The sequence below is a fragment of the Camelina sativa genome, chromosome 15, assembly GCF_030686135.1.
Source record: "Camelina sativa cultivar CO46 ecotype springtype chromosome 15, ASM3068613v1".
Classification (NCBI taxonomy): domain Eukaryota; kingdom Viridiplantae; phylum Streptophyta; class Magnoliopsida; order Brassicales; family Brassicaceae; genus Camelina; species Camelina sativa.
Genome location: NC_141894.1, coordinates 9,211,412 through 9,225,160, shown reverse-complemented (window position 1 = coordinate 9,225,160; position 13,749 = coordinate 9,211,412). Strand labels below are relative to the sequence as shown.

At 35.5% G+C, this 13,749-nt stretch overlaps 4 protein-coding genes across 10 annotated transcripts; all 4 read right to left on the bottom strand.

Annotated features, from left to right (window-relative positions):
• Window positions 1-140: 140 nt before the first annotated feature.
• Window positions 141-5,023, bottom strand: LOC104746223 (histone deacetylase 15). Of its 3 annotated transcripts, none has more exons than XM_087488842.1 (18): window positions 4,138-5,023; window positions 3,729-3,880; window positions 3,451-3,633; window positions 3,238-3,340; window positions 3,075-3,139; window positions 2,854-2,929; window positions 2,687-2,751; window positions 2,513-2,568; window positions 2,218-2,341; window positions 2,013-2,138; window positions 1,846-1,896; window positions 1,663-1,731; window positions 1,350-1,458; window positions 1,128-1,207; window positions 938-1,020; window positions 810-855; window positions 570-744; window positions 141-486 (listed from the first exon to the last, which is right to left on the bottom strand). In XM_087488842.1, the coding sequence occupies exons 2-18, from the start codon at window positions 3,861-3,863 to the stop codon at window positions 371-373; spliced, it is 1,662 nt and encodes a 553-aa protein (XP_087344968.1). In that variant the 5' UTR covers window positions 3,864-3,880; window positions 4,138-5,023; the 3' UTR covers window positions 141-370. The 3 variants fall into 3 exon arrangements, with proteins under 3 accessions (XP_087344968.1, XP_087344969.1, XP_087344970.1); XM_087488843.1 differs by having other exon boundaries at window positions 3,729-3,897; window positions 4,138-5,019; XM_087488844.1 differs by lacking the exon at window positions 141-486 and having other exon boundaries at window positions 562-744.
• On the bottom strand, window positions 4,678-4,959 carry RTFL20 (ROTUNDIFOLIA like 20). Its single transcript, XM_019236468.2, has one exon. It carries the CDS (start codon window positions 4,957-4,959, stop codon window positions 4,804-4,806), a length of 156 nt encoding a protein of 51 aa, XP_019092013.1. The 3' UTR covers window positions 4,678-4,803.
• A 2,994-nt stretch (window positions 5,024-8,017) lies between the features above and the next one.
• On the bottom strand, window positions 8,018-8,744 carry LOC109129042 (uncharacterized). The gene is made up of 2 exons (XM_019236571.2): window positions 8,437-8,744; window positions 8,018-8,353 (listed from the first exon to the last, which is right to left on the bottom strand). The coding sequence occupies exons 1-2, from the start codon at window positions 8,542-8,544 to the stop codon at window positions 8,258-8,260; spliced, it is 204 nt and encodes a 67-aa protein (XP_019092116.1). The 5' UTR covers window positions 8,545-8,744; the 3' UTR covers window positions 8,018-8,257.
• A 58-nt stretch (window positions 8,745-8,802) lies between these two features.
• On the bottom strand, window positions 8,803-11,850 carry LOC104746221 (carbon catabolite repressor protein 4 homolog 3). 5 transcript variants are annotated; one of them, XM_087488839.1, is made up of 14 exons: window positions 11,426-11,850; window positions 11,130-11,299; window positions 10,977-11,042; window positions 10,744-10,796; window positions 10,560-10,641; window positions 10,379-10,465; window positions 10,013-10,105; window positions 9,895-9,927; window positions 9,691-9,803; window positions 9,479-9,578; window positions 9,303-9,391; window positions 9,116-9,200; window positions 8,994-9,027; window positions 8,803-8,953 (listed from the first exon to the last, which is right to left on the bottom strand). In XM_087488839.1, exons 1-14 carry the CDS (start codon window positions 11,763-11,765, stop codon window positions 8,856-8,858), a joined length of 1,443 nt encoding a protein of 480 aa, XP_087344965.1. In that variant the 5' UTR covers window positions 11,766-11,850; the 3' UTR covers window positions 8,803-8,855. The 5 variants fall into 5 exon arrangements, with proteins under 5 accessions (XP_087344965.1, XP_010465952.2, XP_010465951.2 ...); XM_010467650.2 differs by having other exon boundaries at window positions 11,130-11,293; window positions 11,426-11,832; XM_010467649.2 differs by having other exon boundaries at window positions 8,803-9,027.
• Between the last annotated feature and the right edge of the window lie 1,899 nt (window positions 11,851-13,749).

Genomic DNA, 13,749 nt, shown 5'->3' with positions numbered 1-13,749 from the left:
ATTATTTAAAACACCCTGTGATGCGTAATTTTGTTTGGATGGTAACATAATGTGATGCGTGAAAGAGTCACGGTCTCATCACTTGATGATAATAAACATGTGATGCGTTAACATTAAAACATGGCAACAGAAATGCGTGATTTTGTTTTGATGTCCAAACAAAAAAAATAGAAGAGATGAAATGGCTCTCGAATGAGACCACAATGTTTACAACAAAAGATGAAATAACGTTTCAACTAATACTTAAAACGCAAATGAATATGGAACAATGAAGAGATATAAATAGTGTGACCTACGATTAAACAGTATTCTCGAGGTATCAAAAGTTCAAGTTAGAATACAGTTGTTGCTACGAGTAGAAAAATGCTTTCTAAAATCTTTTTAATCTTGAATTCATACGAGCTGAGAGAAACTTGTACAAAAGCTTCCTGCGTCCCCATTTCCACCATGTGGGAACCCGAACAAGCTTCCTTTTTATCTGATTTTCTGTAAAAACCAGTAAGAGATTCAATTAGGAGAAAGTGCAATGACGAAGGAAATAGTTTATTTTGGGAAGGATCATCACTCACTTTTGTTTTCGATCAGACGTGCTTCCAACTCTGAGAGTAATTTGGAGTAGCTGATTGCAAGTGATGGCCAGAACTTCATTTGAATATTCATCACATCAAAAACAGTTTGTAGGCCAGCTTTTGAAGGTGTGGTAGCGATGGGCGGGTTGATCTCCGGATGTTCACCCAGAAGCACCTTTATAGATTAAGCCGGATCAGAATGCAGATTTAAAGGATATCAAGTTTGAAATAGAGACTAACCTTGATCACTGCTGTAGCAGAAGAAGATATGGAGCGAAGATTGTAACTGCATTTAACAAAAACAAGAGACTATTCAAAATCTGCCCTTAAAGAATAAGAGGCTATTCAAAAAACGGCAAAACGCATACCCGCCCTCGAGAATAACTAGCATTTTCCCACCGCACAGATCACCCAACATCTGTGTCATTCGAGAATAGCCAGCCGGAGTCACCTGTTAAAAAAAAAAGAGTAGAACAGAACGTTCTTTGTTGAAATCCACGAAACAATACACTGATTCCAGAAGTTGTCTAAATTACAGCCCTGGAATATGAAGCTTACATCACAGCATCCTAATGGGTCTCCTCTAGCTGCATCAAATCCCGCTGATATGATGACAAAATCTGGAGAAAATGCAGAAGCTACAAGGGAAGGTTCCAGTTAAAATTAGACTGAACGCAGATTCAAAAGAATATTAGGTTCATTTAAGCCAAAACGTTTATATGAACAAATTCAGATAGAGTTGAACAAACTCAAAAGAGGATACGTAGAACGACTCTGTACCTATGGGAAGAACCACATGCTGAAACGCAAAGACATAGTCGTTATCACCAACTCCACCGCAACTCCAGGGAACATTTACACAATAACCTTCCCCACCATTTGTACCAACCTACACCCCATAATTATTATTAGAAAATATTCCTCTGCTGCACAGAGAAAATTCAAATAGACTTCGGAAACAGAGCAGAAAGTAAAAAAAAAAATCCCAAAATCTCAGAGATAATGCAAATAAGGTATATGCATATATATACCAACAAATACATCGAGTAATGAATGTTGGATGAGACAATGTAAAACAGAGGAGAATAGGTACCTCATCAGCAGCTCCAGTACCGGGATAGAAGTTTCCTCCCTCATGTCTGTGCAAGGATATGTACAATACCTATACAATGGTTACAGATCATAAGTGCAAGAAATGTCATTTCCCAATAATATTTTTACGGCATCCGAGACTCCAAAATCGATGCGCATACATCTATAAAATTAGGCAACTTACAGATTTGTTTTGTTCGAATATCTCTTGGGTTCCATTTCCATGATGGACATCCTGCAAAGGTAGATAAATCATTCATATGAGGCAAACCACACAATGTCGAGTACAACGAATTAAAGAAGTTTGAATATCTACAAAATCACCCAGCATTGAGTTATCAGTAATATTACCCAGTCCACAATCAGCACCTTCTTTGCCCCTGCTGCTTGTGCTACTAATGCAGCAACGGCTGCATTATTGTGAAGGCAAAACCCCATAGCATGCCTGATACCAGCATGATGACCGGGAGGTCTAACCTGATTCAATCAGAGTTTTTTTTTAGACTAAATGGTGTAGTTATCTCTAAATTCAAGAATTATGGTGAATTAGACATACCAAAGCGAAACCATTTTTTACACGGCCAGTGAAAATTTCTGTAGCTAAATCAGCGCACAAACCTGCTGCAAGTCTAGCAGCACGTGCTGAATACTCATTAGCATATGTGTCAGAGGTGAAGTAGCTGCCAGACAGTGGTAAAAGAAAAATGGGATTACGATTTACGAACAAAAAGAGATAAATAATGGGGCAGCTTACGCAAAGGAAATTACGATTCAAGTTTGAACAGTCAGGTAAACAAGCAAGGATATGAACAGTGAACACTAAAAAGTAACAAATGGTTTAAAACTCAAACCTGTAGAGAAGTTGGCTTGTAGTATCAACAGCATCAACATGCTCTGAAGTGTGGACCTCAAAATTGACAAACACAACCCAGTTAGCGAATTGTTTGCAAAAGTACTGCAATGAAGGGATCCTCTGCGATGAACAAAACATTAGAAATGTCTAGGAAAGTTATGTAGCAGCTCACCATCTGGAGTTCTTGTTTCGTGATTTCTCTTGCATTAATAGGTAAGCATCTTCCAGGAAAAATACCTGCAAATTTTTCAAATCTGGTGAGTGCCAAAATTACTCTCAACAGTATGATATTGTAAAATGAAACATATTAATATTCTCATGAAAGTAAACGAAACATACCAGCTGTGGCAAGACTAGCAGCTATAGCTCGAAGACGATCAGGTCTCTCTGGATGCGGATGTGCCTTCACTTCAAACTTTTTAAGCATGCCATCAGAACATATTAAAATGGAAACACTTGCACGAAGAAAAGCTTTGGAGGTAATAATGACATAGAGATGTCAACAGATACTAGAATTTTCTCAGGAAAACATAAACACATAAACGGTAACAGGATCATACTTCTGAGTGTAGCAACATTCTCTCGTCGAACCCAACAGCTGTCGAGCTGGTTGCAGATGAGCTTCCTAAGATCGAATTAAAAGAGAAGTGGACATGCTTACCGTTACTTAAAAACTGAAAAAGCAATATGTCTAGGGGAAGATGCAAAGCTAGTAACTCCTACCTCCATATTCCTCTTCGACTTCAATGAGACCAGTATCTTTAGAAAACGGAGACGCAAAACATCCATGCTTCAGGATGCCAGATTCCTTATGCTCACCACAAATCTACATCAAGGAATCAACTTTACAGATGCATAACAAAATGCACATTGTGCAGACACGTACGAGATAACAGAAAAGTAGCAGTAAAGCAAAAAAAGTAAATGAAAACGTACAAAGCAATGGACCATATCACCAGGGTTGGACATAGTGCAATTGACACAACACCAGTTAACAAACTCCACAGGCGTCTGCACAGGTTCCCAATCACTATCATCCTCCTCATCATCATCATTCAGTAATGTATCCGCACCGTAAATATCTTCAAATGTCATCTCCCTTGAAACCCTAGCTCTTTTCTACATAAGACACAACAATGACCAAAATGTCACAACAAGAGCAGAAACACCTGTGGCAATATGCATAGATCAAACCCATGGTTTTTTTAGCTTACGGCTGGAACTTCAGGAGCAGCACTTATGTCTCCATTGCTAAACTCATCTCCCGAACAAGGAACAGCAACATCACCACCGTTTACATGTCTTCTCTTTGAACCCTCACATGAACTCTCTAGAGTTTCTAAAACCATCGTTATACCCTAACAAGCTGAAAACAAATCTCCCCTGAGCCAACATAGAAACAAAGACAAAAAAAAAAACCCAATTGGAGAAATTTAAAAACCAAAAAATCCCCAAGTGTAAGGAACTCTATACACGGATACAACCAACAACTTTACTGAAGAACCTAACTTTTTATTTTTGTGTATTTGTAATCGATTCGCCGATCCAAAACTAAGGAATTGCCTTTTCTCTATGGAAACAAAACCGAATAAAAATTTCAACGGCGGAAGCAGAATATGATACCTGGAAGAAACTTCCGGCGAAAGGATGAACGGAGAAAGGCTGCGTCCGTCGTCTTTAGAGGAGCGTGACGGTACGATAACACAACGGAGAAGAGAAGAGAGAGAGACGACGACGTTCAGACTTGAAAAGTGTAAGAGATTATTTGGGCCCGAGGGGCTCTCTATGTTCATTATTATACGAGACGACGAAGACCCAATAAGAATATAAGCCCATTAAGAAATTTTAGTCCACTGTATTTTATTTATTTCCATCCCCTAATTCTAAACGGTAAATGAATGCAATTTCTTTTTAATATGTTACAATTTTTGTGTGTGCATGTTAATAATCTACAATCCATAGTGCTCAAAAAGGCATCCTCTTTGTCTTTGTCTCTCTAAAAAAAAGTTGATACATTATAAATTCTACAACCATGGCCCATGGTCCATGGGAGATAGTATTGCATGTTGTATATATATATATAGTTCACAAAGAAGAATATTTAGTGATATGAATATATGTATACTGTACGACGACAACAACACACCCGCGTAAAATGAGAGATACGGAAAAGGTAAAGATGTATTTATGTGTGAACTCTCTCCTTTTTATACCTCTATCATCATCTATATATATACACATGCATGATAACATAATTATATATGTATACAAATATGTGTGTTTTGATGATCACTTGTGCGAACAAAGAAGCATAGTAATACATTTCCCAATAATATAGAACCTCCCTTTCTTCTTTTTCAGAAACTCTCCAACTCCTTTTGGTGAAGAAGGCTTGTTCTTCTTCTCCCCATGCTTCACTGCCTCCTCCTTTGACTTCTCCCTCATTGTCTAATGTGAGTATTATATATATGGGGGATTCAGGGTGTAAATTGATGATTGTGTGGTGTTTAAAAGGAATTGAAGGTTCATCATTTATATATATATATATTGGAGTGGGAGAGAGAAAGAGATAAGTAGAAAGTATTCCCCACCATTGATTCGGGTCCCTTCAACGAAACAACCCAAAAACAAAGGCCACTTGTGAAGTGTGACCGACTAGCTTCCCGTTATGGTTGAAAATATTTGATGTATTGTTTTCTTGTCTCCTTTCAGTTCAAAGATTCATCATCGGTAGAAATTGATCTATTCAGTTCCATTATTGGATTATGTTAGAAACGACATAGGTTTTGCGGACCGTCCATATTTTATCTTAATTTCTTCGAATTTAAGTTGGACATGCATGCAAACTTACTTTAAGTTTAACTGCTAAATAAATAAATAAACTATTTAAAGGGATTATCCGATTTAGAGTTCTTTTTGAAATAAACGTTTGAAACCTTTTGCATGGTTATGAAATTTCACTTAAGTAATATAAATAAAAGAAGAGTCTTTCCTTTAGAGAAATGCACGAGTCCAAAGAGCTATCCTGCAATCATAAATTAAGATTGACAAGAGTATATTGTCTAGCTACTAGTTTGTGTTAGTATCATTATGTAACAACTGGGTTTCAATCTCACATGATGCACATGTTATTAACAAACACAAAATTACATTCCGTTTCTGTAGTTTTACGATAAAGATCTAAATTATCAATCATTGAAACAGGCTTCATTCGAAACTTTCGACATATTCTGATATTCACACGACGAGAGAAGTAACATTTGACTATATTATTTCTATAAGAGGTTGACCCAAAAACAACAACAAAAACAAAAAAAAACTGTGAAAACGTATACTAGCATACTTTTAAAAGAAAACCGTAGACACTCTTCTGACGAGACACATATGATGATATTTTGCATTTAAATCTCTAGTCATCTAATAATTGATATCCATCACGAATTAAGGTCTAGTCATGTCTTCCTTACAATATGGACAGCTCATTTCAAGTGAATCATCAGAGACCTCAAACATAATATTCATAATCATAAGCTTTTGTTTTTTTTGTCGAACCACATATGTGTATGTATGTACTTCTCGTATAAAAATATCGTAGTATTTGGCCCCAACAGAAAAAATGAAAAGAAGAACTGTAGCTTTTCTTTGTCAACAAATTAAGAATAACGTAGTTTTCTGTTATTTACTTTCTTTGCGCGAATATTATTAATTAGTGGTTTCTTATTGTGCGTTTTAATTTCTATTTTTGGAGTACTATGCTTGAGTTGGCATTTGGCTAAAAGAAATTGCCATTACACATGACCGTTTTGTGGAATATCCGACGCACGTATATCTCTTCCAAAGAGAAGTGTGTGATTTCAAGCTAGTTTTCAAATCTTGTTTCTTACTATTTTGGCGAATGACGGTGCAAGTTTTGCTTCTTCTTCTTTTATTTCTCTTTGCTTTGTGGTTTGACGGGCAACTACCACCACTTAGTCTAAGCAAACATACATAATCATGGTACTGTTTTTTTCTCTTCTTTTTTATTTATGCGAAAGATTTGTGATTCCATCTTTTGTTTTAAACTTTAGTGATTTTAGCTTTGAAACGTGTATTAGTTGAAGTCACAACTATGATTAAAATAAAAAGAAAAAAAATAGAACTTTGACAAAGATATATCAATCTTTCAGATAAGACGACAAAACCGAATAATTCTGAGTGAAGAGATTTACAAAATTGCAGAACCTCACAAACTTCTTAAAATAGATATCGGTTGGGACCAAACAAAAGTGCCATTTTCTAATCGTGTAATCTACGTCGTAGTACAATTAAAATTGTCACGGAGTGTAGGCGAGTTAAAGTTTTACCAATAGAAATAATTATTTAACAGCAAATATTGTATAGGAATATTGTTCCAATGTTAATTAGAAACTTTATGTTAATAAATCTCATGTTTGACGAAGTATTATTTACGTTTTGTAATCCCAACATAAAATTTTCGTCTTAGATATCTATGGACGTTATAGATCCAGATTCTGAAATTTGTTGAACTATAAAATTCAACAATCTAAAGTAGTATAGCAACAGAAAGAAAAAAAAAAAATCCACTTTAGTGGTATATATCATTTTCCATTAAAAGGGGAGAATCACATGGGAGATTTATATATTTTCAAACGTAAGGAAGTGAAAGGTCGAATCCATCACATCTTTCTTCATTATAATTGAGAAAGTAATCAAACTTAATTACGATCTTTACGAAAGAGCAATGGGGAGGGGATGCACCATGCACGTGAAGTTCACGAAGACAAGACATCTCTTGCCTGTTGGCTGTTGCACTCATTACAACCTTTTATTTCCTTAAAAACACCCGATTTACAACCTCTAATTTTTGGATATCCACGAAATAGTTATATATGTAGGGCATATCTAGTTTTGTTTTATTCTTGCCAACTTACTGGCTTTATATAAACCCATCACCCATGTACATGTACCTCGCATTTTTCTAATTTTTACGTTAACAAAAGAAGAAGAATAGCACTATATATATAGCATATTTAACCAAGTTAGTTGATAAATTAACATATCACTTTTTAATATTACGTAAATAGCTCAACTTGTATTATGAAATCACAACTTCTACTGATGAATTTTTTTTTTCTTTTTAATATTTTGAAAATATAATGTGACCTTTTCTCTGACTCTGAGTGAGGTTGGTGCCATCGCATTACGGGATAGAGAGGCCCGCCTGAAAGATCCGAGAGGAAGTCCAAGTAACATGCAACCAGTAGGTCCATGGTGGGTAAGATCAGAATTGAACTTTTCAATTAGTTGGGATCCCAAAAACTTTTGAACGATCCCAATAGCCAACTTTTTTTACTACTATTGAACTCTCTAAATTTTAGCTCATCCTAACCATTTCAAAATCAAATTCATCAATCCTTATGATATACATACTTAATTATTCATTAAAGGATTCTTTCAAAAAACAAAAAAGAAGCATAATTGATTAAGGATTTGTAATTTCAGATGCAACAACTATTTTGATGTACTAATTTAGTTAAGAAACAAAGAAAATACATATCATGGTTATTTAGTTTTCAAACCAAATTCAATTGAAACATTTTCATATAATGCCAGACCAAACCAAACCAAACCAAAAAAAGAGTAAAAAAGAGAAAACAGCATAAAACATATGTTGGGCATTTCGTCGAACACTTTGAAGGCATGCTCCCACGAAACTCAAAAATAAATAAGTAAAAAAAAAAGACTAAACGGAATCTTCATTGATCAGACTAAGATTCTCTTCTTCTTGTCTCTTCAGCTTTTCCTTCTCGTATTGCTTCAACGCTTCCTCCATCTTCATCTGCGTTATTAACCCCAACAGTCTTAAGATCGATCGAGCACAATCGCTTTCTTAAGAGAGAAGACGAAGACGAAGAAACTAACCTTGTAGCTAACTTCGATTCGATGCATTACGTAGAATCCTAGAGCCCCACCGACAAGTGTTCCAGCTATGATCCGTGCGTAACCCCATGTCAACGAGCTCAACGCCATTTTCTTCACTTTCTTCTCTCTTCTTCTTTCGATTCCAATTCTTACAGCTCTTACAAAATCTCGAGAAGCTTTTGAGAGATCTCGTTTCCATTTACCGGAACCAAATTACAATCGTACCGACTGGTTCAATTAAAACAAGGCTTATCTCCGGTTCGGTTTACATCCAGAAATCACAATAAACTGGAACCAATTATGGTTGGTTATCTTACTTTCAATTACGTTAAAAAAAAAAAGTCGGTTTAATACATAGTGACCGGATTTAAAAAGCTGACTATTGATTCTGAATTTCTGATTATCCCAATTTCAATTATTTACGGAGAAGTCGGTTTGGTATCGTACCATATAATTCGGGTAATTTGTAAAAACACAGACAAACCATTTGTAAACCATAAGTAAAAAAAACGAAGCTGGCTTTAGGTGCTTTCAACCGTTCGGATCAAAGAAAAACTCGGAAACAAGTGCCAAGTGATCGCTTCCTAGTTCCTGCAAGACGTAGAAGGCTCTTAATGTATAATGTATTAAACATAAAAGTGTAGTAAGAAAACTTAAAACTGTAGAATACAAAACATACTTTACAAGGAAGGCATTTAGTTTTGCAGAGAACGTCAATGGGAAGAGTATCAAGAACTCTTGCAGGTACAAGACCATCAGAGTACCTAAACCAGACCACACGTATGTTTAAAACTACTAGTTAGTTTCATCAACCAACCTGTTAAGTTAGTCACTTTCAAGTTTTGTTTTAATGTAAAATGTTTTACCAGAGATAATCAACCGTTCCGAGGAATTTCGAGTGATACGAGGTTGCTAGAGGTTCGCCAACAGAGTCCCTGGTATTATTAGCTGAGCCCTGTTGTGTACCATGAAAACATTATCTAAGACTAATTGTTTCACTAGTTCTTGCAATATATATAGACAGTAAAGCTTAGTTTGTTACCTTAACTGAGGCGTATGAGCTATTGAGTTTAAGTGGATGTACAGCCCAGTAAGAGTTCTCTTGCCCGGTCGCGACACGGATCTCTTCGTTGGTCCAAGAGCTACAAATTCAACAATAGGTGAGCACAATGGCTATTTCACCAGGCAGTCACTAGACAACCATTAAGTATAGTCGTGTAGACCTAATCAAATCTTCAGAGAAATAATCTTAACCTGCTGTTGAACATTATTGTATTACTAGATTTGCTTCCGGTCTCAAGAACTTGGGTTGGACGACATTTTTTCTGGCCAGACAGCTCTTTTTTGTCATGTTCTATGATATTTAGCTGTAAGATAGAAACATATATAATCCGGTTTAAGAAACTACAAGCGGACAGATATGTAGTTTGAATGAAGCAAGACAGTAAATGGGCATACCTCAGAGGATGCCAAAAAGCTGTACAATGGACTCTGCACGTGATTGGACAAAATCAAATAATAAGATAAGCATATACACAATACCAAAGTGGATGGGTTCTTCTGAAAAGATATGTACCTGGGGAGTGCTATTGAAATCCCCACCTAGAACAATGGGAATGTCACCCCATTTCTTAGAGAGCAAGTGAGCCTTTGAGCAGAGTGATCGGATCTATCAGTCAAGAAGAAGCCATATGAACGAATCAGGAACTAAAGCTATGAATTCATATGGAGACATGCTAGTGAGCATCTCTTGACTGATATTTAGTACATTTTCACTAGTTTAACATAAAACAATGAAACGAAACAGGTTAAAACATGAATCCGATAAATAGAACTGATGAAGACTTAAAGCCAAAAGGGCCAGAACAACATTTGTAAACTTTCATGACTGTCAAATGCTCGTGTAGAGGATATATATACCAATTGAAATGTGGAGACTTACCTGACCTAGCTTCACATCTCCTTTATTTGGATTATAAAGCACGTGAATGTTGCCCAGCAGTATCTTTCTTGACTTACACTTCCGCAGCTGACAGGAACCACCAAAAAAATTGGATCAAGAAAGGAAATCACCTAAGCAAATACATGAAAAAAGTTCATGAAACATTCAAAAGAACTGCTACCTCAAGAACAGCAAGCTGTGCAACATTATCGCACATACCAAACTGGCTAAACTCAATGTTTTCCCTCTCCAAAACTCGAAACCTTGTCAAAAAAAAAAAGATATATCTTAAACAACACTGACTTGGAGAAAATTGTCGTTTGTTCTTCACACTAATACAAATAGATTCCAGCAATAAGTGCTACCTGTCGGCCTTCCAAAACATTGCGCACCCATCAATGTTATCTCCAGTTCGCCGCTGCCATTGCAAAGCTTATATTTTGTAGTCCTTCTATGTAAACTACAACTTTTTGCTGAGGCTTCAGAACGAAAAGTATAAATAAAACCAACCAACAATGTTTTTATATACGTCATACCATTCATTCATTTTTTTCATAAAACCACAGAAAAATTCATAGAACAAAGGAAATACATCAACCTTGTAGGAGCCAGCATATCCAGCTTTCTCCATCATGCTGAAAAGATCAAAATACTTGTCTACTTCCTACAACGGATCCACAAACAAAAATATCAACATAACTCCTTGACACTCAACCCCGTGAATAAAAAAAAACAAGGTAAAGTTCATCACCTGCAGACAGATAATGTCTGGATTGAGACGAATCAGTTCCTCGCATATCAACCTTTTGCGGTAGCCCCATTTAAGGTAAGGGAAAGACACATTGGTGTACAAATCTTTGTGATGTGATGCGTTTCTATCTCCCAGTATGTTGTATGACACTACAGTGAATCTCTCTGAAACTACAGTACACACTACTAGTAAGAACTAAAAGACATCCGCAATAGAAACTCAAGCCTAACAAAACTAAACCCTAAATAGTTCCACGAAGCTTGGTGCACAATTCATGGTAGAATATAGTATACTACCTTGGGAAAGTGGAGTTGTACTATCTGAATCGATCCAATCACGAACAATCCGAGAAGACGGCATTTGATCGGGATGTCGACGACGGGGAAGGGGGTTGTGCCATCTACGGCTGTAAGATTTTCGATTCGAAGATGGTTCGGGATTCGAATCGGACGGTCCAGATGTAGAGGAGCACGACACGGCCAAGTTGTATTTGTTAGCATCGCAAGAGGAACGTAAAGATAAAGGACATCGATAGAATCCAGATGAAGAAAGGTGACCACAGAAGGAGATACGGTTATAAGCTGAGCTTGGCCGTGACCAAGTAGAAGAACAACCGACGCAATTCACACAACGCATTTCGATTTGGTTCCACAAAGAACAAATTCAGAAATTTTGGAAGAGAAATCTAAAACCACACATACCGCTTGGCGCCCTTACGGATAAAATCTCTATTTTTTTAGTACAATTTTTATTTCCTTACGCACCCATGGGCCAATACCAGGCCATCAGGCCCAAGCCCGCTAACACATGTTCTAATTTGATTTTTTTTTACAGGTTTTTTTAAGGGCAATTGTCATAAATAGGTTTTTATTCCAAAAATACCATAATTTAGTTTTTTTTCCAAAACTACCATTAAAATATATTTTTTTCCAAAAATACCACATAATTGAACTAAAGTTCTAATACTAAAAACTAATTCCTAAATTATAAATATTAAACCCTACCCCTAAAACTAAATTGTCAACCTAAACATAAAAAAAAAATTATACATTCTTAAAATTCAATTTTTTGTGTTAGTGGTAATTTTGGAAAAAAAAACTTTTGTGGTATTTTTGGAAGAAAAACTAAAATGTGGTATTTTTGGAAAAAAAACTTTTTTAGTGGTATTTAAAGGAATTTTTTTTTTTTTTTTTAATTGGTAACCAGTGCCGGCTTAACTAGGTGGGCAGGCAGTGCGACCGCCCCGGGTACATAAATTAAAGGGGCATATACATATAAGAAAAGGGGCACACAAAAAAAATTTGTAAGTTAAAAAAGGCACAAAAAAAACTTTGCAAGTTAAAGGCGCACAAAAAAAATTTGTAAGCTAGAAGGGGCACCAAAAAAAAATTATATGAAGCAAAGAGAACAAAAAAATAATTAGTAAGTTTTTCTATAGGTTAAGGGGCATTTTTTTTTTAATTTGCCCAAGGGCATGTAATATGTTTAAGCCGGCACTGTTGGTAACCTAATCAAAGCCACAATGTTTTCCTTTTATAATATCGACATCAATACTAATTTATCCAAGCATGCCTAGTAATAATAGTATAATGGTACAGTCACCCCAAACTAGATCAATAATAATGTCTGTTCCTTTCTCTCTTTTTTGCAATCTTTGCCTTTAACAAAGAGAAAAAACTCTATTATTGCGTCTACATTATAATGTTCTTGAGACTTTTATTACGAAATAACGCCATATTAACGGATCTTGAAATGTAAATTAATGAAGCATATCAGCATATGGAAAAAAACCTAAAAAGTATGCGATACAAACCATCGTTGATTTAATATTGTATCATGTTATTTAGGGAATAAAGGGAAGTGGGATGGAATATAAATTTAATGTAAGATAACAAGAAAACAAAAGAGAAATAAATGATACGCAACAACCAAGGCTAAAAGGGTGCGTTACCATTAATCCAGGGAAAGCGAAATAAACCCAAATCTCTCGTCTAACGAAGTAACAACTTACCCACTTTTCACAATTAATTACCATTAGAAACTTACCCTACTTCTCACATTAAATTACCATTTTAACCTATATATAATAGATTCATTCACATCATTCACATTCACCCCTTTTCCATTTTATAACTTTAAAAGTCGTTAATTCCATTAATCCTCCTGTAAACAAATTGCATTGACAAAAAAAGAATCTACAGTACTTAGCAAATATATAAACAACACACAATATCTGAATAAATATACAACACGAAATTTCATGATCAATTAGTACAACACAAACTGACATTAACCCCTTACATCGTACATTTATAATAATTTCAGTAGTTTTGAATTCGATGAATAAGATATCAAAAGTATCCCTATCCAAAACTTCGACTGAGTTTTCTCTAAACAGATGTTAGTCGTAAGTAACATTCAGCTCATGGTGATATGATATAAGTTTGAAATGAAAAATTCATTAAAACACCGCATAAATATTGATTGGTTTAGCGATGGTAAGAAAATACAAAGCTTTTTACTTTACTAGGGATAAGATTTTAGCTTTGCTTTTTACGTAAAAATTAAAAGTGATTTGGTTAAATAATTAAGAGTATTTTGGTATTCGAATTTCTCTGCA

What these genes read in the sequence shown, in the direction of transcription:
- LOC104746221 (XM_087488839.1), bottom strand. Translation starts at nt 11,765, where the DNA reads ATGCGTTGTGTGAATTGCGTCGGTTGTTCTTCTACTTGGTCACGGCCA. An exon ending in ATTTCAATAGCACTCCCCAG is followed by an intron (nt 9,928 to 10,012) that starts GTACATATCTTT and finishes AATCACGTGCAG; the next exon opens with AGTCCATTGTACAGCTTTTT. An exon ending in GGAACGGTTGATTATCTCTG is followed by an intron (nt 9,201 to 9,302) that starts GTAAAACATTTT and finishes GGTCTGGTTTAG; the next exon opens with GTACTCTGATGGTCTTGTAC.
- LOC104746223 (XM_087488842.1), bottom strand. Translation starts at nt 3,863, where the DNA reads ATGGTTTTAGAAACTCTAGAGAGTTCATGTGAGGGTTCAAAGAGAAGA. An exon ending in GTACTGGAGCTGCTGATGAG is followed by an intron (nt 1,459 to 1,662) that starts GTACCTATTCTC and finishes TATGGGGTGTAG; the next exon opens with GTTGGTACAAATGGTGGGGA. An exon ending in ACCCATTAGGATGCTGTGAT is followed by an intron (nt 1,021 to 1,127) that starts GTAAGCTTCATA and finishes TTTTTTTAACAG; the next exon opens with GTGACTCCGGCTGGCTATTC.
- LOC109129042 (XM_019236571.2), bottom strand. Translation starts at nt 8,544, where the DNA reads ATGGCGTTGAGCTCGTTGACATGGGGTTACGCACGGATCATAGCTGGA. An exon ending in GAATCGAAGTTAGCTACAAG is followed by an intron (nt 8,354 to 8,436) that starts GTTAGTTTCTTC and finishes TTAATAACGCAG; the next exon opens with ATGAAGATGGAGGAAGCGTT.
- RTFL20 (XM_019236468.2), bottom strand. Translation starts at nt 4,959, where the DNA reads ATGAGGGAGAAGTCAAAGGAGGAGGCAGTGAAGCATGGGGAGAAGAAG.